The sequence below is a fragment of the Ambystoma mexicanum genome, chromosome 11 (assembly GCF_040938575.1).
Source record: "Ambystoma mexicanum isolate Mex_15411 chromosome 11, UKY_AmexF1_1, whole genome shotgun sequence".
Lineage (NCBI taxonomy): Eukaryota > Metazoa > Chordata > Amphibia > Caudata > Ambystomatidae > Ambystoma > Ambystoma mexicanum.
The window spans coordinates 1,467,558,942-1,467,582,421 of record NC_090934.1 but is presented as its reverse complement, the minus strand read 5'-3'; the positions used below and the strand labels follow the sequence as shown (position 1 = coordinate 1,467,582,421).

Here is a 23,480-nt window from a genome sequence, read left to right as displayed (position 1 = left end):
CCTACGTCCGCGAGCAGACCAGATACCACGTAAGCATGCGTGTGGGGGGTGGCGGGGTCAGTGGTGGTGCTAGAAGATGTACGACCGCGAGCAGACCAGATACCACATAAGCATGCGTGTGGGGGGGTGGCGGGGTCAGTGGTGGTGCTAGAAGATGTACGACCGCGAGCAGACCAGATACCACGTAAGCATGCATGTGGGGGCTGGTCAGTGGTGGTGCTAGATCTACAACCGCGAGGAGAGCAGATACCACGTAAGCATGTGTGTGGGGGGGGTCAGTGGTGGTGCTAGAAGATCTACGACCGCGAGCAGATCAGATACCACATAAGCATGCATGTGGGTGGGTGGGGGAGGTCAGTGGTGCTGCTAGAAGACCTACGACCGCGAGCAGACCAGATACCACGTAAGCATGCGTGTGGGGGGTTGGCGGGGTCAGTGGTGGTGCTAGAAGATCTACGACCGCGAGCAGACCAGATACCACGTAAGCATGCATGTGGGGGCGGGTCAGTGGTGGTGCTAGATCTACGACCGCGAGCAGACCAGATACCACGTAAGCATGCATGTGGAGGGGGGTCAGTGGTGGTGCTAGAAGATCTACAACCGCGAGCAGACCAGATACCATGTAAGCATGCATGTGGGTGGGGGTCAGTGGCGGTGCTAGAAGTACTACGACCGCGAGCAGACCAGATACCACATAAGCATGCGTGTGGAGGGGTGGCGGGGTGGGAGGGTCAGTGGTTGTGCTAGAAGATCTACGACCGCGAACAGAGCAGATACCATGTAAGCATGCATGTGGGGGGGTCAGTGGTGGTGCTAGAAGATCTACGACCGCGAGCAGACCAGATACCACGTAAGCATGCATGTGGGGGGCTAAGGGGTGGGGCGGGGGGTTTTAGTGGTGCTGGAAGAATTTTCAGAGTGGGGTGCTGGCCAGTGACATCACATTACAAAACCTATGGGGGCCTGAACCGTCCTGGTGCTACTGAACCAGTGTGTTGGCAAATGAACACACGCCTTTCAGAAGAACCTGTGTGTGGGGGGTGGGGTATTGACCTCAGTGCATTTTGGAAACTATCAAAGCACATTTTTACCAACTATCTAGACAGACTATGGCATGCTAAGGGCTAGTCCTTTTTTTTTTAGACCAGTTCACCACTGAATTGCCTCTTAAGAGCTCCTTTTGGTCGTGTCGGACTGGCTCTCCCGTTGCCATAGTAACTGGCCATTCTGAGCCATCTTCAGGCATGATGGAGACAGACTTCTGCTTCAACCCCGACAGGGGCTCAAAATGCCCCAACCCTCCCTCCAGTTCCGCAACTACGTGAACCCAGCCCTCCCTCCCTCCCTCCAGCAACAGTCTTGCACTACTGTACGAAAGGCCTTGCCTGGCACACTACTGCTGTAAAGCGCTCTGCTTCTCTCCAGCCAGATAGGCGCTATAAGTAATAGAATAAATAAATACATGCAATATATAGTTGCCAGGCTAATTAGCGCGTGTCCTGTCCATGAACACTGTAAAGAAGTGCTGATTCTGTCCCTTTCAGAGAACAACATACACACTGAAAAGGAGTGTGTCTTGCTGGGAAATGGTGCACTGCCTATGGAGGTGGGTGGAACACCACAATTCAGTGCAGCATGGTACAGGGGAGCCGACTTATGAATTTCCCGGGGGGTGGGGGCCCAAATACAGGAAGTGACATCACTGGCAGTTATATGACTGCAAATTTGCATGTAGTCGCCAACTTGGTGCAACAGCGCTCGGAAGGGGCAGGTGTTGGCGCACGCAGCGCAGAACAGTGGAAACATTGGCTAGCATGCACTGCATATACTAAAGTCAAGAAAGAAGGAGATTTAAGCCTTCGAGTTGCATTCCAGTGAGACATCACTGCCCCTACTCCACCCCTCTATAATCGTCCAGCAACACAACTAGGATGGGAGAATGAAATGCTTGCTAAACAGAAGGTACAGCTGCAAGGTGGAGTACCACCACCAAAAAAAAGTCCCCAATTTAAGGGAAACGAGAAGTAAAGACGTTTCCTGATTAAAAACTACCAAGCAAGACGTGTGTGATGCAATAGTTCAGTAAAACATCAACAATTCAAACTTACAATGGTGCTGCTGTAGATTGGCCAGCCACAAGTGACATTTGCTAAGATGTTACCTCTGGGTAACCAGATAGAGTTCGGGATGTAGCTTAATCTTAAACCTTTCAGTGGACACATCAGATGTGCTGCTGAAGTATAATGCAATCCTGGCTGAAGTATAATGCAATCCTGGCTGAAGTATAATGCAATCAAGTGTGGTTTCAGACTTGGGGGGGGGGGGGGGGGGGGGGAGAGTGTTAACTGCTTTTAACATTGTAGTTTACCAGAAATTCTGGTGAAGCAGTGTACAATGTTAAAAAGCAGTTACCCAGGCTCACCCTGCACCCAGGTGATGTTTGGGTCTGATGGAAGCACTTGCGTCTAAATGTTGTAGCCATGGTTGTCTCCATGTTTTAAAAACTCCCACTTTCCGGGTTTTCAACATTCATTTGAAACACCCCTTATTCAAAAAACGAAGGAGTCAGTAAAAAAGCCAATGCTGAAAAGCCTATTTCGCACAAGTACTAAGACCCAAAGGGTAAGAGCGACTGTATAGCAGACCGTGCCAATGTAGGATACTCCAGGATTACCTTCAGTCAAAATTCACCCACTGCAATGTTCCTAAATTCAGATTGCAGAGTAGTGTCCGACTGAACCTCAATCAGCTCTTCCTGGGCATCAAATGGATGATGCACCACCTCCTCTGCCAGAAAAGTCTGCATCACCCAGTCATTAATGCCAGCATTTACTTCAGGGAAGTATTCATCAAAGCTGGACCTTAATGTTGCTAGGTGCCTTGCCCCGCTCCAACTGTTCTTTTGCAAAGGTCTAGCTTCCTCTTGAAGGCAAATACTTTTTTATTCATTCTTTCCTTTGTGTTCCCATGTCCACAGGAATGCCCCCAAAGGTGGGATTGGGAGTTTCTGGGGTGGTGAGTTCTAGTGGTCTTAGTTTCCTTTATAAAATACACAAATCACATAGTATGTCAACCAGACAATGTATCATTTTGTACAGCTTAAAGGGGGCCACCAGACCCAAAGCAGCACACTAGGAGATGTATTTTGGAACAATCAACATTGTAAACACACCTCTAGTTTAGATTGTAAAGAGTGCTTGTGCTGCAATTACAAGCACCCAGTTAATAAAATCCAGACTTAAAACACTTGATCAGCATTCAGTGAGTAAAATAACCTTATAAAAATAAAATGCAGCTTTGCATAAAATAACAGAGAATTTTGGGATTATCAGGCACTGGCAAGCGGGCTCTGCTGTTTCTGTGGGAGAAGTGAGACTTTCAATGGCAACACATTTAAGGTTAATAGCTGCCGTTTATCACAAGATGGCAGGCCAGCATAGATCTTAACCACTGAATGCCCACTGAACAGCTATAAACCCTTCTATGTCAGCAAGAGGCTGATGTAGAGGAACCAGTGTTGGAAAGCAATGAGTTAAGGTGATGCCCCTCCAAGACTCAGTGAAGGCCCCTTGTGGCAAAAGGTTGAAAGGTCCTGCCGTCTCAGTCCCCACAGTCCTAGCTTATCCCCCGCTTAGAGTGGAAGCAGTCTGCAGCACACAGCTTGTAATGCAAATCGCACATTTTAAGTGTCAGGACATAAAACAGAGAACTGAATACATTGCTGAGGTAAATTGAGTTCTGACTGGCAACACTGGTAATACCGTATAGAGCCACATTATCCCACTGCCAAACTATGAGTTTGAGGGCAAAGGTGGAGGAAAATCCTCCAGCAAGAAGCTGGACGTATTTCCTCCACCATACCGCCCAAAATAGAACAATTTGGGATATTACCACCAGCAAAATGACTACCAGCAGTAATACCGCTGAAATCCACCATGGAGTCCTATGGACTCCAATTAATGGGGACTAACACTGCCTACCACCACTTGTAATCCGGCAGTAATACCGCCAGACCAAGTGGCAGTAATGGTAGTACAGTTTGGTGGTATCTCGGCAGATTTACAGGCCACACAGAGACATCACCTCTCTCCATGTTGTCTTTTATTGTAAAGTGGATTGCCAGGTTTCAGACCTGTGAGATACCCCTGTCTCCTCAGGTGACTCAGACCCCCACCATTCCATCCTACATAAACTTGATGCCCCCAGGCTGTTCTTCTAGTCTACTTTTATTCTACCCATGTAGATCCAGGAACGTCATACTCCTGTTACTTTCATGGATTATTTTACTTCCTGTTCCTTAAAGCCAGGCATCTTAAACATGTGGCTCTCCAGATGTTTTGGACTACGACTGCACCAGTAAATCATCAAGAATCGATGACTGGGAGAGAGGCTGCAGGAGAGCGATTCCCCCTAATTTGTATGGTACAGTAGCACAGATAGGAGGAAGAGGTTGGTTGGCTCTCGACTTACATCTACCTGTTCAGTAGCACACCTGGGAGTGGGTAGTTGAACTGGCTTTGGGGTCCCCGTTTCTCTGTGATAGCATACTCTTGAGGGCATACTTTTTTAATGAACATTTAATTGCAACTGCATGTGTATACCAAGTGCTTAATTTGTAAAACAGTAGGTGCCTGTGCCCAAATATGTTCTAGCACTTCTGTGACACTTGGGCAGTTCCACACCACTGCTGCCACCCAGGGTCAGACTGGGACAAGAAATAGGCTCGGTCACCCAAAAAAAAGTGGCCCACCCCTCGCCTCACAAAAGTGGCCCACCCCTCGCCTCACGACACTTGACCTCTGATGATATCACCGAAAGTGATGTAATTTGACCCCACACCAAAGTGACATCCCGGGAAGCGATTAAACACAACCTTTCACCCCTTGACAAAACAGGAAGTGGCATCAAATAGCATTGTGCCTAAGTACACTAAACTACGAAAAATATGGTTATGACTTCACTAAGGTGATGTACATTTCATACAAGAATGGATCACCATACGTATCATTCATATCTGTGTGTATAGATCCATAGTGTCAAATTACTGTGACTCCAAGCAGACGTCCAAGGCCACATGACAATATGCTATTATATAGCACTTACCCTTAAGCTCTTTTTTATAGCATAAATATGCATACAATATCACCCAACCTATGTTGGGACTCATATCGACCCAAGAAGGATGAAAGGTTTTTGAAGAATAAAAAATGAAAAAATAAATTTGAAAAAAATGAATTTTTCCCCAAAAATGTTTTCAAACCGGCCCAAGCATGGCCTGAAACCGGCCCTTACTCCCCAGGGACGATTTTGGCCCGGCCAGGGGCCAATCCGACCCGGCTGACACCACCCATAGTGTGACAGAGGCCAGGTCTTTGTGGGGCCTCAGGCTCCATTAGGAGCCTATTCATGAAGACAAAAAAAAGCACACACATTCTTTTGCTGTGATGACCATCATCAAGGCAAAAGGTGGGCGCTTTTTCTTTTGTCTTCATAAATAGGCTCCTAATGGAGCCTGAGACCTCACAAGGGCCCGGCCCCTGTGGCACTAAGCAGGTGTGGCAGGGGCCGTGGATCGGCACAGTCCGACCCTTTGGTCATTTATCCATCTTTTTTTTTATTTTATTTTTTTCAAACTGTGGATGCGCGCCCCCCGCCTCCCCCCTGGGCATGAGGCTGCGGCCCGCCAGAGGGGTGCACCCCACAGTTTGAATACCGCTGCGCCTAAGCCCTCCCCTCCAGGACCATACACCAATGAGTCCTAGAGGGGAGGGCTTAATCAGACATGTTCGCGATTATACCCGGCCAGAGAGAAGTGAGGCAGCATCGATGGAAAGGGCCATCCATGCTGCATCACTTCTCTCCGGCCGGAGGGGGCAGGGGGGGACGAGCCCCGGAGCCCCCGTACTCGGCTCCCCTGGCATGGTATGATGGCGACTCTTGGTGAATCCACTTTGTCTTGGAATCCCACCAAACAGAAATGCACATAAGGGCCCATGTTTATTGGTGGAGACCTGCTACAAACGGCTGCTAGATCGGTTTGGCTATAAGAGACGCCGCCAGGCGGCAGCAACATGAAAAGTCTATCCATTGGTGTGAGGATGAGGGGGAGGAAAGCGCTATGCAGCCGCATGCGCGGTGCAACCCGACTGTCAACTCAAAAGCACCCCCGCGTTGCTGTAAGCTGCCCCTACTGTGTACACGCGACCGCTGGGTAGTGTGCAGTGACGCTGCTATCAGCCCGCCAACATGTTTGCACACGTGCCAGGGGGGACCCCGAAGAGGTTTGTGTCTCTGAATCCAACTTCTGCAAATAGATTGTAACATGCAAACCAATCGCGACACCGGGGAGACCTGTTGTGTGTATAGCGAAGTGTGCTCTTCTGATGAAGGGAGGGTGCTTTCTATGAACGAGGGACTTTTTGCGTACTCTATAAAGAGGCCAAAACGCAGTGTCAACTATTCTTGCATAAGACTGATGACATCATGAGGTCATCAAGAATGAGGTCATCAGGAAGAGACCATACAGGACATATCTATGTGATGTTATTAAAGGCAAACGCACGTGTGCTCTTTCGGTCGTTCTCATACTTAGAGGGGCCCCACTACTTTGGAAGTTACAGTGAAATGTTGATGAACTAATATTGCATCGCGTTCACTTACTAGGCCTCAAGCACTTTGTACCTGACCACTTTGTGATTAATCACTTTTAATTGTGATGTAATATGCAACATATTTTGCAATTAAAAGCAATGTTTTGATACATTTATGTTGCACAGTGTTTTGGATATTGAAGGATTTTTGTTGCCATCCCATATGCTATTTTATAACACAACTCATGAATACCTCTTTTCTGCGGTATAGACATAGTGAGGAGAAATACCCAATAATCCCTTTAGAGATATAGAAGTTCCGCTAAAAGGCACCATACTGTTACATTCAAAGTACAGCAGGCACGCTGGGAAATGTGTGCTCTTCCTGCCACATTAGAGCTATACAATGGTTAGGTCAGCTGAGCTGGGATTCATGACGTGCATTTGAATCGCATTTCTGCAGCAGGCACATTAACCATCAAGGCTATCTCGCCATGGTTGGAACTTGCAGATTACATCTAGATCTCTGCAGCAGGTGCATTAACAGACGGATGTATATTTCGGCACATGGCTTCTGCCACTGGCAGGCCTGTAGGACTTGACAAGTGTTAGTAACATATAACACTTGCCTAACTTGTGACTGTGCCAAAAATATTGACAAATAGAGGGTGTGCCTTCAAAGCAGAACCGGAAATGTAAAAATAGGCTGATACCTTTCTAAAGCTGCTCAGTTTGTTGAAGTGCTGCTAACTTTTCAGTTGCATGGGTTGAAGACGCCACGAACGGTATTGGATTAAGCCCCGTATATCAGGATGTGCCCTAAAGAAGTACACGATTCTTACACTGCCCGCCAGTGTCCTCAATATTTGCACATGAAGAGGGAGGTCAGAATTGATATTAATATTGATATTTTATTTCTATCGCGTTCGTACTCAAGTGTTTCAGAGCGCGACAAGGCAAGGGAGGGGAACAGGGGAGAACAAAACAGCGATCTTACTAGGCCCAGTGACATTGAGAACACGCAAGTGCATGGGAGAAGGGGAGGGGAAAAGGTGCATGGGAGAGGGGGAGGGGTGGAAAGTGCGAAGCAGAGGAGAAACAGATCAATAATAATAAATAAATAATAAAGGCAACAAACAGTGGTAGTGCAGCCAGCAATTTGCAAGTGCTGGGTTTAAGGCAGCAGACCGGGTAGGTCTGATAAGTGCAGGAAGAAAAAGGGTGGGGGGGTGTATGGATACAGATCCCAGTGCAAGGGGTGGCCCAGAGGCAGTGCGGGATGGTGGCAGGGTGAGCAGGTACCTGGGTCTGGAGGACAGAGGGTGGCCATGTGCACGGTGCCAAGAGAACAGATCAGCCGGGGAGAGGAGGAGCGAAGGCATTAGAAAAGAGGAAGGTCTTGAGGTGCTTCCGGAACCAGAGATTGTTCGCCTCAAGTTTCAGAGTGGCAGGGAGGCTGTTCCAGAGGGAGGCCCCAGCCGAAGCAAGCCAGATCTACCCCCAGTTCGTTTCTTTGAAAAACGGCTGACCTTAAGGGAGTTGGAGGTAGAGGAGTGAAGAGCTCGAGAGGGGAGGTATTTACGGTGGGATAGCTGAAGGTAATTTGGACCCAGTCCCCAGAAAGCCTTAATGCAGAGGGTTTTAAATTTAATCCCCGCAGCCACTGGGAGCCAGTGCAGAGATTTCAGAGCTGGAGAGATAGGATCCCAGGGCTTGAGGCCAAAGACAAGTCTCGCAGTCCTGTTTTGGATTAGTTGCAGAGGGTGGAGAGTAGAGGCAGGTAGGTTTAGAAAGAGGATGTTACAATATTCCAACCTAGAGAGAACCAGAGCTTGGGAGACCATGAGCTTCTGGGGGAAGGAGAGGAAAGGCAGAGTACCTCTGAGGAGGTGCAGTAGGAAATGTGACTTTTTAGAGACATCAGAGATGTGAGCGGAGAAGGACAGTGTGGAGTCAAAGATTCTTAGCCTCGCAGGTGGGGGTAGGAGGAGGGCCAAGAGAGGCCGGCTAAAGAGAGTGGGGGAAGGATGGCGAAGGTGTGCCGTTGAGGCGGATCTCCGTCTTGCTGGCATTCAGACAAAGATCATTGGCGGCACACCCATCTTGAATGGCAGTTAGGCAATCAGAGATGAGAGAGGGAGAGGAGGTGGCATAGGGCAGCCTGAAAATGAGTTGAGTGTCGTCAGCGTAGCACTGGACATTTGAGCAGAAAATGGAAATGCAGCAGGTGAGAGTTGCCAAGTATTGGTTGAAAAGCCAGGTCGAGAGGTTAAACCCCTGGGGAACACCACAGGTAGATAGATGATAGGAAGGACCCAAGTTGGACCTGGGAGGGTCGTCCAGAGAGGAAAGAGGTCAGCCAGCCAGAGCCTGATCGTGATACCCAGGTTATCACAGAGACGGTTGAGCAGGATGGTATGGTTGACCGTGTCAAAGGCAGAAGAGAGATCGAGTAGGATGAGGACAGAGGTAATGTCAGAGTTGAGGTTGGAGAGCAGATCTTAACGGATGTTCAGGAGAGCAGTTTCCGTGCTTTTGGCAGCTCTGAATCCAGACTGGTGGTCATGGAGACCGCCAACAGAATTGGAATGAAGGTTAAGCTGAGAGATGGCCAGCTTTTCCAGGAGTTTGCCTAGAAATGGAGTAATGGAGATTGGGCGATACTAAGCTGGACAAGAAGGATCAGCTGTGGGTTTCTTGAGAAGAGGATGCACAAGGGAGTGCTTCAGGGGGGAGGGGAAGGATCCTGGGGCAAAGGAGTGGTTGCAAAAATCAGCAAGGGCCAGAGCAAGGGTGTCAATGTGGTCCTGGATGGTTTTAGAGGAATAGGGATGAACCTGTTTTGACAAGGCTTTCATAGATCGGACTTGTCTAGCAACCTCGTCAGGGGTGAAAAGAGGAAAGGACGAGAAGGATGGTGGGAGGGTGGCTAAAGGAGGGTCTGCAAGCACAGACGGAGAGGGGAGAGGAGGGGAGGGGTGGAGAGATTGGACAGGATGTCATGGGTTTTTGAGATGAAGTGAAAGGGCAAGCTCATTGCAAAGAGCCTGAGAGGCAACAGGAGGGGTAGAGACTGCAGCAGGGTTGGCCAGCTCCTTGCAGAGTTTAAGGAGTTTGGCCGAGTTGTTAGATGCTGTAGAGACAGACTTGAATGTGGACTCTCTTCTTGGTACAGACAGAGAGTCGGTATTGCCTTTGGAGCAGGCAGTAGGCCAGTTTGTCAGAGGATGAGCAAGTAGCCCTCCATTTCCTCTCAGCCGCCCTACACTTACGTTTAAGTGTAGCTAGGTCGGAGTCATACCAGGAATTGCACTTGGCTTTGGACTTCAAACGGATCCTCATGACAGGGGCAAGAGCATCAAGCGTATCAGAAATTAAAGAGCAGAGCAGAGACAGGGCTGTGTCAGGATGTGAGACAGCTAGAGGTGGGGGCTTGGGGGTTGGGGGAGAGGGTCATGGCGAAAGCCTCAAATGACACACGCTTCGTGGGCCAGATGTCCGAGAAGGTAGGCAGTGGTGGGGTAGGCTTGGCTTCGGGGGGTGGGGGGGGATAGGGAGAGATGAGAGGAGAGGAGGGCGTGATCGCTCCAGGAGAGAGGGGGAGGTCAGAGGAAGATCAAGACATCGAGTGTGTGCCCTGCAGAGTCGGGCCAGAGGGGAGGATGGATGGGGAGAGGGAGATGCAGAGGTCACGGAAGAGCACAGAGGAGGAGCAAGGAGAGTCTCAATGTATATTGAGGTCACTGAGGAGGAGTTGAGTGGTAGAGGCCAGGAGGGAGGAGGAGAGGTCTGCCCACTCAGAGAGAAATGAGGTGATTTGACCAGGAGGCCGGTAGATGGTAACCACAGTAAGAGAATAGGTAGGAGAGAGAGAAAGCCTACAGACAAGGCATTCAAAAGAGGAGTAGGTCTGAGTGGGAATGATAGAGGCAGGAATCCACTCAGGAAAGATCAGGGCTACCCCCCACGGACTGGGAGGATCTGGGTGCTGAGAGGATCTTGTAGCCATCAGGGAGGAGAGGTTCAAAGCTCGTAACAGAGCTGGCCGTGAACCATGTCTCAGTAAGACCAAGGACATCGAGGTCTAGTTCTTCAAGGAGCCGGCAGATGTCAGAGAAGTGTTTGACGGCAGAGCGAGAGTTGAGAGTGGCAATATGGAGAAGGTTCAAACGATTGATCCATTCAGCCATTTGACTCTTTCCTGAAACTGATCAGAAATATCAGCACAGTGTCACGACACGTATAGCAAAACCTCAGAGACGTGTAGACACTATCGCAATGAAGGAAGCGTCTGTCAGTCATACTTAGAAATGGCGGCATTCTTTGTGGAACTGTTACTGTCTCGTTTAGCAACCCTGCTAAGAAGGAATGAGTCCATACTGTTAGAATATTAGCCCCAATAGTACATAGGGGTTCTCTGCCATTAATTTGATCTTTTGTGCTTTAAAAGGAACCATTTGTCACAGCATTTCCCATAATTGCAGAACTATGAGCCACTTTTTTGTCCCGATCAAAACTGAATTCCAAAAAATACTGGTTGTTTATTTATATTACTGGACAGAGAACAAAAAAAATAGCAAACCAAAATGGAAGTCCGGCCATTTTTTTAATAAACCGCTAGCAAAGTGTCCGAAATTACACCAATCTAGAACACACATGCTTTAAACTATTCTCTGAACATGTTTCAAAACATGTTAGCAACATGCTGCTGCACCAGGTGTATGCGTGGACATGAACAGAAAGCCGGCCATTGGCAAGAGAATCAAGACAGCTGATAAAAATGCTAAAATCCAGCACTGAATCCAGGAACCTTTGAGATGAGCCAGCATCAGACAACAGCTGATCGTTACCTGAAATGACCTACTTTATGGGTGAGGCAGGGACTCTAACTTCTCTGCCCCCTCCTGCTGGGCGCCTGCCCCTTTTACACATTTGCATACATTGCAGACCCAGAAACACTTGCAGAACGTGCTGCCAGCAGTCAACTTCTTTGTCGATGTATGGGGGTGCTGCAGCACCTCTAGCACCCCTATTTTATTTATTTATTTTTTCCATTGATAAAGCGGCCCTGGGGCATCGTGGCGCTGTTACAACGAGGCTTACTTAGTTACATGAAAACCGCAATGCGCTATTGGTGGGGGGAGGGGCATGGGTGGGGTGGCACAAGATTGAGATGCTCCTGCCAGGCTGTAGTAAATTGTGCATTTACGTCAGTGTGAAAAAAGAAAATACTGCCCCGGGAAAGAATACTCTACAGCCTGTGGTTTGCTCCTGATTAAGGTGCTGATGAGACTTGTTCTATTACTTGTCATTTGTAAAGTGCTCATCTACCATTGGTATGGCCTCATAGCGCTGTGGTCCATTGGTATGGCCTCATAGCGCTGTGGTCCGTTGCTATGGTCTCATAGCACTGTGGTCCGTTGATATGGTCTCATAGCGCTGTGGTCCGTTGCTATGGTCTCATAGCGCTATGGTCAATTGGTATGTTCTCATGGCACTGTGGTCCATTGGTATGGTCTCATAGCGCTGTAGTCCGTTCGTATGGTCTCATAGCGCTATGGTCCATGGTATGTTCTCATAGCGCTGTGGTCCGTTGCTATGGTCTCATAGTGCTGTGGTCCATTGATATGGCCTCATTGCGCTGTGGTCCATGGCCTCATGGCGCTGTGGGTTGTCTGAGCGTGCAATGATTAGAAAGAATGAATGCAAGTCAAAAGATGAAAAGTTCAAGATAACGAACACATCTGCAGTGGATGCGGTGATTCTGACGCTGCACTTTGTTCCTCCGCAGGCGACGGGCCTCCACTTCCGGCACACGGATAACGTGATCCAGTGGCTGAACGCCATGTCTGAAATTGGTCTGCCTAAGGTAAGTCGCACAGGAGAGCATTGCCCAGGGGGTGGTTGTGAGAGCCAGGTGGGCAGATAGGTCGCCCTTGATGGTCAGGGATTATTGTGCTGCTTAATAGCGCTTGGATGCATGCTGCACAGGGCCAAGGAGAAGCGATGCATGCTGACACTAAAGCATGTCCATATACTGCAGCGTGTAATGGAATCCATCTGACTACATTGAGGGCTTTTGTTTTATGACATTTCTCCTCGCATGTATGTGGGGGTAGCCCCCCCACACCTTTATTATTACCCTAAACCACCCCACATACATTTGCGGTGAAATTAGTTGAAATGGTCTTTGTGCAAATCTTCTGCAATCAAATCTACCTCTACCGTGTAATGTACTTTATCTGTGCAGACCCCGCAGCCATTGGTGAAGACCAAGGCCGTGTCCATCAAAATAAGACCTGGTTTTAGTAAAGGGTGAGATCTTTTCTCTCCTGGGGTGAGATCTTTTCTCTCTTGGGGTGAGATCCGTTCTCTCTTGGGGTTGTAAGGTGACTGTTCTCTCTTAGGGTGAGATATTTTCTCTCTTGGGGAGAGATCTTTTCTCTCTTGGGGTGAGATCTTTTCCCTCTTGGGGTGAGATCTTGTCTCTCTTGGGGTTGTAAGTTGACTGTTCTCTCTTGGGGCGAGATATTTTCTCTCTTGGGGAGAGATCTTTTCTCTCTTGGGGTGAGATCTTTTCCCTCTTGGGGTGAGATCTTTTCTCTCTTGGGGTTGTAAGTTGACTGTTCTCTCTTGGGGTGAGATATTTTCTCACTTGGGGAGAGATCTTTTCTCTCTTGGGGTGAGATCTTTTCCCTCTTGGTGTGAGATCTTTTCTCTCTTGGGGTTGTAAGTTGACTGTTCTCTCTTGGGGTGAGATATTTTCTCTCTTGGGGAGAGATCTTTTCTCTCTTGGGGTGAGATCTTTTCCCTCTTGGGGTGAGATCTTTTCTCTCTTGGGGTTGTAAGTTGACTGTTCTCTCTTGGGGTGAGATATTTTCTCTCTTGGGGAGAGATCTGTTCTCTCCTGGGGTGAGATCTTTTCACTCTTGGGGAGAGATCTTTTCACTCTTGTGGAGAGATCTTTGCTCTCTTGGGGTTGTAATTTGACCGTTCTCTCTTGGGGTGAGATCTTTTCTCTCTTGGGGTAAGATCTGTTCTCTCTTGGGGTGAGATCTTTTCCCTCTTGGTGTGAGATCTTTTCTCTCTTGGGGTTGTAAGTTGACTGTTCTCTCTTGGGGTGAGATATTTTCTCTCTTGGGGAGAGATCTTTTCTCTCTTGGGGTGAGATCTTTTCCCTCTTGGGGTGAGATCTTTTCTCTCTTGGGGTTGTAAGTTGACTGTTCTCTCTTGGGGTGAGATATTTTCTCTCTTGGGGAGAGATCTGTTCTCTCCTGGGGTGAGATCTTTTCACTCTTGGGGAGAGATCTTTTCACTCTTGTGGAGAGATCTTTGCTCTCTTGGGGTTGTAAGTTGACTGTTTTCTCTTGGGGTGAGATCTTTTCTCTCTTGGGGAGAGATCTTTTCTCTCTTGGGGTTGTAATTTGACCGTTCTCTCTTGGGGTGAGATCTTTTCTCTCTTGGGTAAGATCTGTTCTCTCTTGGGGTGAGATCTTTTCTCTCCTGGGGCAAGATCTGTTCTCTCTTGGGGTGGGATCTGTTCTCTCTTGGGGTGAGATCTGTTCTCTCTTGGGGTGAGATCTGTTCTCTCTGGGGGTGAGATCTTTTCTCTCCTGGGGTGAGATCCTTTCTTTCTTGGGGTGAGATCTTTTCTCTCTTGGGGTGAGATCTTTTCTCTCTTGGGGTGAGATATTTTCTCTCTTTGGGGTGAGATCTTTTCTGTTTGGGGTGAGTTCTGTTCTCTCTTGGGGATGTAATTTGACCGTTCTCTCTTGGGGTGAGATCTTTTCTCTCCTGGGGTGAGATCTTTTCCCACTTGGGGAGAGATCTTTTCTCTCTTGGGGTTGTAATTTGACCGTTCTCTCTTGGAGTGAGATCTTTTCTCTCTTGGGGTTGTAAGTTGACCGTTCTCTCTTGGGGAGAGATCTTTTCTCTCTTGGGGTTGTAATTTGACCGTTCTCTCTTGGAGTGAGATCTTTTCTCTCTTGGGGTTGTAAGTTGACCGTTCTCTCTTGGGGTGAGATCTTTTCTCTCATGGGGAGAGATCTTTTCTCTCTTGGGGTTGTAATTTGACCGTTCTCTCTTGGAGTGAGATCTTTTCTCTCTTGGGGTTGTAAGTTGACTGTTCTCTCTTGGGGTGAGATTTGTTCTCTCTTGGGGTGAGATTTGTTCTCTCTTGGGGTGAGATCTTTTCTCTCTTGGGTTGAGATATTTTCTCTCTTGGGGTTGTAAGTTGACTTTTCTCTCCTGGGGTTGTAAACTGACTGTTCTCTTCTGGGGTGAGAGCTTTTCTATCCTCGGGTAAGATCTTTTCCCTCTCGGACAAGATCTTTTCTCTCTTGGGGTGACATCTTTTCTCTCTTGGGGTTGTAAGTTGACTGTTCTCTTGAGGTGAGATCTTTTCTCTCTTGGGGTGAGATATGTTCTCTTTGGGGTGAGATCTTTTCTCTTTGGGGTGAGATCTTTTCTCTTTGGGGTGAGTTCTGTTCTCTCAAGGGGTTTTAAGTTGACTGTTCTCTCTTGGGGTGAGAACTTTTCTCTCATAGGGTGAGCTCTTTTCCCTCCTGTGGTGAGATATTTTCTCTCTTGGGGTGAGATCCTTTCTCTCTTGGGGCGAGATCCTTTCTCTTTGGGGTGAGATCCTTTCTCTTTGGGGTGAGATCTCTTCTCTCTTGGGGTTGTAAATTGACTGTTCTCTCTTGGGGTGAGATCCTTTCTCTCTTGGGGTTGTAAGTTGAATGTTCCCTCTTGGGGTGAGATCTTTTCTCTCTTGGGGTGAGATCTTTTCTCTCTTGGGGTGTAATCTTTCCTCTCTTGGGGTGAGAGCTTTTCTCTCTTGGGGTGAGAGATTTTCTCTCTTGGGGTGAGAGGTTTTCTCTCTTGGGGTGGGAGCTTTTCTCTCCTGGGGTTGTAAACTGACTGTTCTCTCCTGGGGTGAGAGCTTTTCTATCCTTTGGTGAGATCTTTTCTCTCTTGGGGTGAGAACTTTTCTCTCCTAGGGTGAGCTCTTTTCTCTCCTGTGGTGAGCTCTTTTCTCTCCTGTGGTGAGCTCTTTTCTCTCCTGGGGTGAGATCTTTTCTCTCCTGGGGTGAGATCTTTTCTCTCCTGGGGTGAGATCTTTTGACTGTTCTCTCTTGGGATGAGATATTTTCTCTCCTAGGGTGAGCTCTTTTCTCTCTTGGGGTGTGATCTTTTCTCTCCTGAGGTGAGATCCTTTTTTCTTTGGGGTGAGATCCTTTCTCTTTGGGGTGAGATCTTTTCTCTCTTGGAGTTGTAAATTGACTGTTCTCTCTTGGGGTGAGATCTTTTCTCTCTTGGGGTGAGATCTTTTCTCTCTTGGGGTGAGATCTTTCTCTCTTGGGGTGTAATCTTTCCTCTCTTGGGGTGAGAACTTTTCTCTCTTGGGGTGAGAGATTTTCTCTCTTGGGGTGAGAGCTTTTCTCTCGTGGGGTGGGAGCTTTTCTCTCCTACGGTTGTAAACTGACTGTTCTCTCTTGGGGTGAGATCTTTTCTCTCTTGGGGTGAGATCTTTTCTCTCTTGGGGTGAGATCTTTTCTCTTTGGCTTGTGATCTTTTCTCTCTTGGGGTGAGATCTTTTCTCTTTGGGGTGAGATCTTTTCTCTCTTGGGGTGAAAGATTTTCTCTCTTGGGGTGAGAGCTTTTCTCTCTTGGGGTGGGAGCTTTTCTCTCCTGGTGTTGTAAACTGACTGTTCTCTCCTGGGGTGAGAGCTTTTCTATCCTGGGGTGAGATCTTTTCTCGCTTGGGGTGAGATCTTTTCTCGCTTGGGGTGAGATCTTTTCTCTCTTGGGGTGTAATCTTTTCTCTCTTGGGGTGAGGTCTTTTCTCTCTTGGGGTTGTAAATTGACTGTTCCCTCCTGGGGTGAGATCTTTTCTCGCTTGGGGTGAGATCTTTTCTCTCTTTGGTGAGAGCTTTTCTCTCCTGGGGTGGGAGCTTTTCTGTCCTGGGGTGAGATCTTTTCTCTCTTGGGGTGAGATCTTTTCTCTCTTGGGGTGGGAGCTTTTCTCTCTTGGGGTGGGAGCATTTCTCTCTTGGGGTGAGAGCTTTTCCCTCTTGGGTGGGAGATTTTCTCTCCTGGGGTTGTAAACTGACTTTTCTCTCCTGTGGTGATAGCTTTTCTATCCTGGGGTGAGATCTTTTCTCTCTTTGGGTTGTAAGTTGACTGTTCTCTCCTGGGGTGAGATCTGTTCTCTCTTGGGTGAGATCTTCAGCAGCATGGCGGCCGCAGCACAGTGTGTCTCTTCCATGGCTTTGGTGATTTTTGGCAGCTTTTTCCTGCTGCTTCATGTTGGGGTCCATGTGTTAGGGCATTCGGCAGAAGTGTCTAAGTCTATTCACCCTCAAAGAAGTTTCGAGCTCCCTTTCCTGTGGTTAGGGGGACTTGGGAGGGTTTTACTTCACTCCTCACATACGGAACTTTGAGTTGACTTTTCATGTACCCGCAAAGCTCGCTGGGAAGTGTACAGTAAATTGGCAATTCGCCACAGGAACACACATGTAAATGCAATGCAGAACTATGCGACATGTCCAGATAGTTAATTCCTCAATGCTTCTGTTAATAGAAATGTCTGCGGTTAATTGGGAGGAACCTTGTGAGCCCCTCATTCGGCTCCCCCCAACCCCAGCCAGCACATGATGCACCGAACATGCACCATTTCCGGTTACCTTGTGTGAATGCCCATATTCGCTCCCACCCCTTTTCAATTCTTCTTGCTCAACTGGTCTTCCCCTTAAATGTCTTTCCCCATCACTCTTTCTCCTCTGCCTGCATGTACCCACTGAGCTGTTCCGCCAGTCAAGGGGGGTTGCCACTGACCGCACCTCATGCTGCCTCCATCACTCACCTCTTACCCTTTAAGCAGTTCACAATTACAATAGAAATGCTTTCAACATAATTGACTCCACAGAATTTGATGGAGAGGAAATTGTCACGGTGGAGTTGTTACATACAAGCTGAAATGTACACTGTATTTAAGGGTTAGGGAGAGCATTGTATGGGTTGATAAACATTGACACACTGTATTTTAATATTGGTGTGGAGCAGCAGGTGATTTGACAAACATTGATACACTGGGTATTTAAAGATTAAAGAAAGCAGTGTGTGACTTGATACACTGTATTTAAAGATTAAGGAAAGCAGTGTGTGACTTGATACATTGATACGCTGCATTCAAAGATTAAGGAAAGCAGTGTGTGACTTGATAAACATTGATACGCTGTATTTAAGGATTAAGTGTCAGGGTCCGGCTTGACTGAATTCCACAGGAGCTGATGCTGGCCCCACAGACCCTCACCAGGAGTTCAACTCTCAACCCTTAAGTATAAACTGAGCTGAGAACCCCAAGAAAGGGAAAGGGGAATTTGGAGAAAATAACAACTGAAACACTGCAGCCCTGCAACCGTCTGGTAGGCTCTGGTATCTGTAGTAAACAAAAACACTTGGTTACTTATATATTAATATAAAATTCTTTTCTATAATTATATTAAAATAAACTCTAACTTCATTACCTCTTAAACCTCTGTATAAGACTTAGAGGTTAATTATCTGTATGGAATATCTTCTAAACAATTATCATGCTTAGTGCATATAGTCTCAAGGCATTCAAGTCTCTTTAGAATCCTAAAGGAATGACCCTTGCAAGCACCTTACAGACTTAGATATTCTCTTTGCTTTTTAAGTTCTTTTAACTCTATAAAGTTCGAGTTTTAAATGCTTTTGTGAAATGCAGTCTTTCTTTGAAGAATTGAATTCCTTTTGCAAAAAATTACATTAAATAGAAACTCATAAACTTTCTTGAATGCTGCTCTCCTTCTGTGTGTGAATCTTTTCTTTTTACACATACGAATGCATAATTTCTTTCTCGACACGCGTTTGCGATAAACACACAAAATCACAAGACGTGAAAAATTGTCCTCGCGTATAAAATTCACACGCGCATATTAACAAATACATGCACGCATGAAAACAAGTGTACGTCCGCTAAAAAAACAACTCGCGCTAAGTAAATGGACTTGCGCTCTATCGCTACCGAATGCACGCGGTTATACGCAACGTCACTCACTTAAAAATTGTACACGTGTTCAAAACAACTCGCGCTTAGTTAAAAATGGACTTGCGCTATATCGCAACCCAACACGCGCTTTCTTACGCAAAGTCTCTCACGTTAAAAATGTGCACGCGCTCAAAAAACACTTGCACTATTCATATGGACACGCTCTATCACTCAGAATACCCGCGTGCTCCCATAACAACGTTACTGACGTCACACGGAATCGCGCACGCGTTTGAACAGTCTTGAAACACTTTTCATGCAGTAAACAACTTTAAAACTTGAGCGCACAGTCTTTACACGTGTTTTCTTATAGTAATAGAACTGTAAAACGTCTTTTCACTCAGTAAACTTTAAAACTCGTAATCTCTTTAAGTTTTTCTTATGAAAGATGAAAGTTCACTGTGAAAGTCTTTTAGCTTTTAAAAAGAACGATCCCACCTGATGTCTTCTAGTTCGCTCTGGCTCAGAAAAAGATTTTCTTACTTCTTTGGTAAATCTTCTGAACTCTGAAAGGCCTTCCTTAAGGAGCTTAACTAATACACAACCAGCCACTGAATTACTATGGATGAAAGGCAGTTTAGAATCTTGCTCACCTCCCAAGAATCCAACCCATTATCCTATCCACCAATCAGACAAACCAAACGTATCATTGTTCCTTAACCCAATCAGATTAAGTTTCTTTCTCTCCATCTTGACTTGGGCAACCACAATGTTAATTCTATGTACAAACTCTTCCTGAATACTACTCCAGCCAAACTCTTCCTGATTCCTGCTCCAGCCAGCCCTGACATTAAGGAAAGGAGTGTGGGACTTGATAAGCATTGATACACTGTATTTAAGGATTAAGCAAAGGAGTGTGAGACTTGATAAACATTGATACGCTGTATTTAAGGATCAAGGAAAGCTGTGTGAGACTTGATACACATTGACGAGACACTGTATTTAAGATTAAGGAAAGCCGTGTGAGTCTTGATAAACAATGATACGCTATATTTAAGCATTAAGGAAAGCTGTGTGAGACTTCATAAACAATTATTGATTTCCTTTGCCCTGTAGATCTTTTACCCTGAAACCACGGACATCTACGACCGGAAGAACATGCCTCGCTGCATCTACTGCATCCATGCGCTCAGGTATGTGTGGCAAGGCACGGCCGCGAGCATTGTGCTGTACACGCCAATAAGGATGAGTGTGCGCTTCATTTAGTGGAGAAGGTTCGTGACACTGCTTCTCGCATGCAATGTGCTCCCCAAGGCTAGGGTTTGTAGGTGCCATGCAGTGTCATATTATGTGGGATGTCTGTGATGTAATAACTACGGCTCTGTAGGGTTTCAGGACTGAGTGGCAACTAAACCACTACTCAGGAGTGACCCCAGGCATGGAGGTGAAACAGGCAAAGCCCATCAGTTATACCTCCTTCACCTTGTGTGGTAGCGCAGGCCGAAGGCAGGCTGTATCTTGAGGAAGGTTGTGATCTGATGACAGTTCCAACCCAAACAACTTATGTAGAATGGATCCAAAATAAAATCGTGTCCAGTCGAGGTTCTATAAAAGTATAGGCTTTTGAACAATAAAACAGAAACTAAATCAGAGTACATCAGGAAAACTCGCCCCTGTAAATAAAATGCAGAGAATGGAAAGGACGCTGTGGCTGGATTGGTTAATATGGCAAGAAATTGGCAAAAATGTTACTGTTTAAGGATAGGACTTTGATGCAGAATGTAGAGAAGGGGGGGGCTTAATGGTCAATATGGTGCCAGAAAGTGTACCCGGGGGACAGGGCTCCTGCACAGTACCTTTGAGACTTGTCTTTTGGTGCTCAGCCGCATTGAGCAAGGCTTTTCTGTGTCAAACCTGGCGTCTAAGTGCTTTTAGCGGCAGGTGTGGTCAAATCTTGGAGCGGCGACAAGTCCCAACCTTGCAGGGCTGTCCGTCGGCAGAGTAGGCTTGCAGATCAAAGATGCTGGAGGTGGCGGGTCACCAGCGATATAAAACAGTGACATTGGTGACGGAGAAGCAGGGGAGAGGGCTTGGCAAGCTCAAGACAGTGCTGGGGCACTGCAGCGACATTGGTTGCGCGCTCGAGGAAGCTGGTGACCAGGTAGCGATGCTGAATTGGGAACACCTGAAGACTCTATGGGTCGTAGATGCAGAGATGGCTGAGCTCCAGCTTCGAGAGAGCTCAGAAATGCGTAGGGAGACGAGCGTCAAGGTAAAGGATGGTTCTGGCGGTTCCCTTGCAGCATCTTGGGCAGTGTCAAAGGTGCCCAAATGGACGTGGAGGTGGTACAGACCTTGGCTGTGTGGTTGCTGGGACACCGAGACCAAGGTTTCCAGGGGCAAAGCAATTCCTTCACTTCTGTACTTCCACTCCAGGGAGATTGGCTAGCATCCCAGGCGATCCATCACCTCCATTGGACACGGTCCTGGTTCCAGTGCAGCCAGCAGAGAGACTGTGGTCCACAGCCTTTCACCGCCATGGTTCCTTGGTGGTGGTTGGGTGACGGAGCTCTCCTCCTCCTTGGATGCCGTCTGTCTTCATCTCTGTAGCAGAGGACTTTAAAGTAGACTGTACTCCCAACAGTGGTCAAATGAATCCTTCTGGTCAATGTAAGAGGCCCGTTCCCCATGGCAGTATACCCAGAGTGCCTGGCCTGCAGGAAATGTGCGTGTGGGGGGTACTAAGTGGTAGAGAGCCCTAATAGAGACCGAAATACTTAAACCTCTTTCTCAGCACCCCTCTCTCTTCACTCTGCCCCCTTCCCATGCTTGCCGACTTCAAAAGCGACTTCAGTGGTCAGTTCCCTGGTATAAGTATGGCTTTGCCAGTGCGTCCTTCAAAGCAGATCTCCTAGTGAGAGTTCCTGTGCCCTGAGAGGAGGTTTTGTCCTTCCTCCAGGAAGAGCAAAAGGTGGCATATTGTTCCACATGGTAGCTCTGGTGACAGTCAGACAAGACACTAATAAACATCAATCTTGCCATAACTGAGCCCCGCTTACCTCGCTGGCACTAGTCTGATATCAAATTGCTCTGGCTGTATAGTTGTGTGCTATTAGTAGTCACATGGCCCAACCAGGCAGGGCTTATATTTAATGATTTACCTGCCACCAGACTGACTAAGGCATACAATTATTAAATTTGGAAACAGATTAAGAAGATAAAAAAACACATCTGCCTACTGTCACCATGAGTTCCAGCACCAAACGGGAATGTACATGAGACCTTTGAACCTGCCCTGTGCCACGGCAGAGCTGGGGATGAGAGTGCCAGGAGGATCTCTCACCTGTATCATTTTGGCATGGAGACATTATTTGGGGGTTTGGTATGATTAGCAGACCTTCCTTTCAGAAACGGAACTACCCACGCCATTTTATGATTTTTTTTTTTTAAAAAGGCTAGGGCTTTCACACCCTCGAAGATGGCAATACGTTACATTATGAGTGTGCTGTTGCGGTAACTGGTATTACCGCATACCAGCATGTTACCGCACCAGCACACTCAGTTTGCTGGTAGGCTGGTGGATTTACTTCCAGGTCTGAGTTGGAGGTATATCCGCCAGCCTACCGGCAAAAAACTGCCAGTATTACCAGCCCGGTAATACCGGTGTCAGTAATGCCAGCAAATCCCCCCCCCCCCGTGGAGTCATATGGGACTCCATGGAGTGGGGATTTACTGGCGCTTCTGCCACTTGGCATCTGCCGGTAATTCCGCCAGACTAAGTGGCAGAAACGGTATTGCAGTTTGCCGGTATCCCTCACCGGCACCCTTGCAATGAGGCCCAATTCCTTCAGCCAGTCCTAGCTTTCCAGCCAACAGCAGCTTGCAATCAGGGACTTGCAGGTTTTTCTCCATTAGAGTTATGGCTGCAGAAGCCCAAGCATTGCAATCGCCCTCATTAAGTCCGTGCTGCTGCAGGTGTCGCACGTGTGGCGCTGTTCCTGGTACCCTGGGTGTCATTGGGCACTATCTGAGAAGGGCTGCCCCCTGAGTGGCCCATTCTGAGTTGCTGCTTTAGAGGCCACTCTTGTTGGAAGATCTCGTCGCTTCTGAATGAGGTCCTTTTGCTTTGTCTCCTTTCTTTGCCATTGTTTTGGCCAGCTGCCCTTATGGACATGGTAAATTAATTGGTGGCGTCCTTATTATTTCTTTTTTAAAATTCTGTGCTGTGAGCCGTTTGTTTGCGTTGAAGGCTTCTCAGGACCAGCTTGTGAGCCGGGTATGGCCGTTTATCTAACTCGGGCTCTCCAGAGTTTTTGGCCTACGATTCCCATGATCCCTCACCATTAATATGATGGCTAGGGCTGATGGAATTTGTAGTCCAAAACACTTGGAGCGCCAAATGTTGCAGACCCCTAAGCTAACTAAATGCTTTCAAGCATCTTTCTGAGCATTGTGTGCAGAACAACTCTAACCAGCAAGTCATTAGTAAAGGCTCATGGGATTTGTAGTCCAAAACATGTGGCGGACGACTAGAGTAGCCACATGTATGCCCGTTTAATGCAACAGAGATGTGAAGTGTTGTTTCATTGACCTTTACTGGGAGGCTATTGTTCTTGTGGGTGGGGGGAGCAAAGTGTCACACAGTGCCTTAAACACCCTTGCCCGGCTCTAATGGGGCATGGGGGTCAGAGGGGCTTTCTTTCTTTGCATTTTGAGCACTCCTCAGCGGGCATTCATGCTGATATAACCTGCACTGAAAGGCACTCACTTTAGCTGCACTGATAATGACGTGTTAATGATTAATTCAGTATAAAAATGAGAGATGCTCATGTTGTTATATTGTAAAGCGCTTTGGCTTAAAGCGCTATATAAATTCA

The 23,480-nt window shown here is 47.4% G+C and overlaps 1 protein-coding gene across 2 annotated transcripts in view; it reads left to right on the top strand.

Annotated features, from left to right (window-relative positions):
• IQGAP1 (IQ motif containing GTPase activating protein 1) overlaps positions 1-23,480 on the top strand; it is a 473,401-nt gene that overhangs the window by 147,944 nt on the left and 301,977 nt on the right. Inside the window, exons 1-3 of one of the 2 annotated variants that reach the window (XM_069625146.1) lie at positions 594-622; positions 12,382-12,459; positions 19,720-19,796. In XM_069625146.1, coding sequence (XP_069481247.1) covers positions 12,436-12,459; positions 19,720-19,796 — 101 coding nt within the window. In that variant the 5' untranslated portion in view covers positions 594-622; positions 12,382-12,435. Of the gene's footprint in view, positions 1-593; positions 623-12,381; positions 12,460-19,719; positions 19,797-23,480 lie in introns of those variants that run through there. The other variant, XM_069625145.1, reaches the window with a different exon arrangement.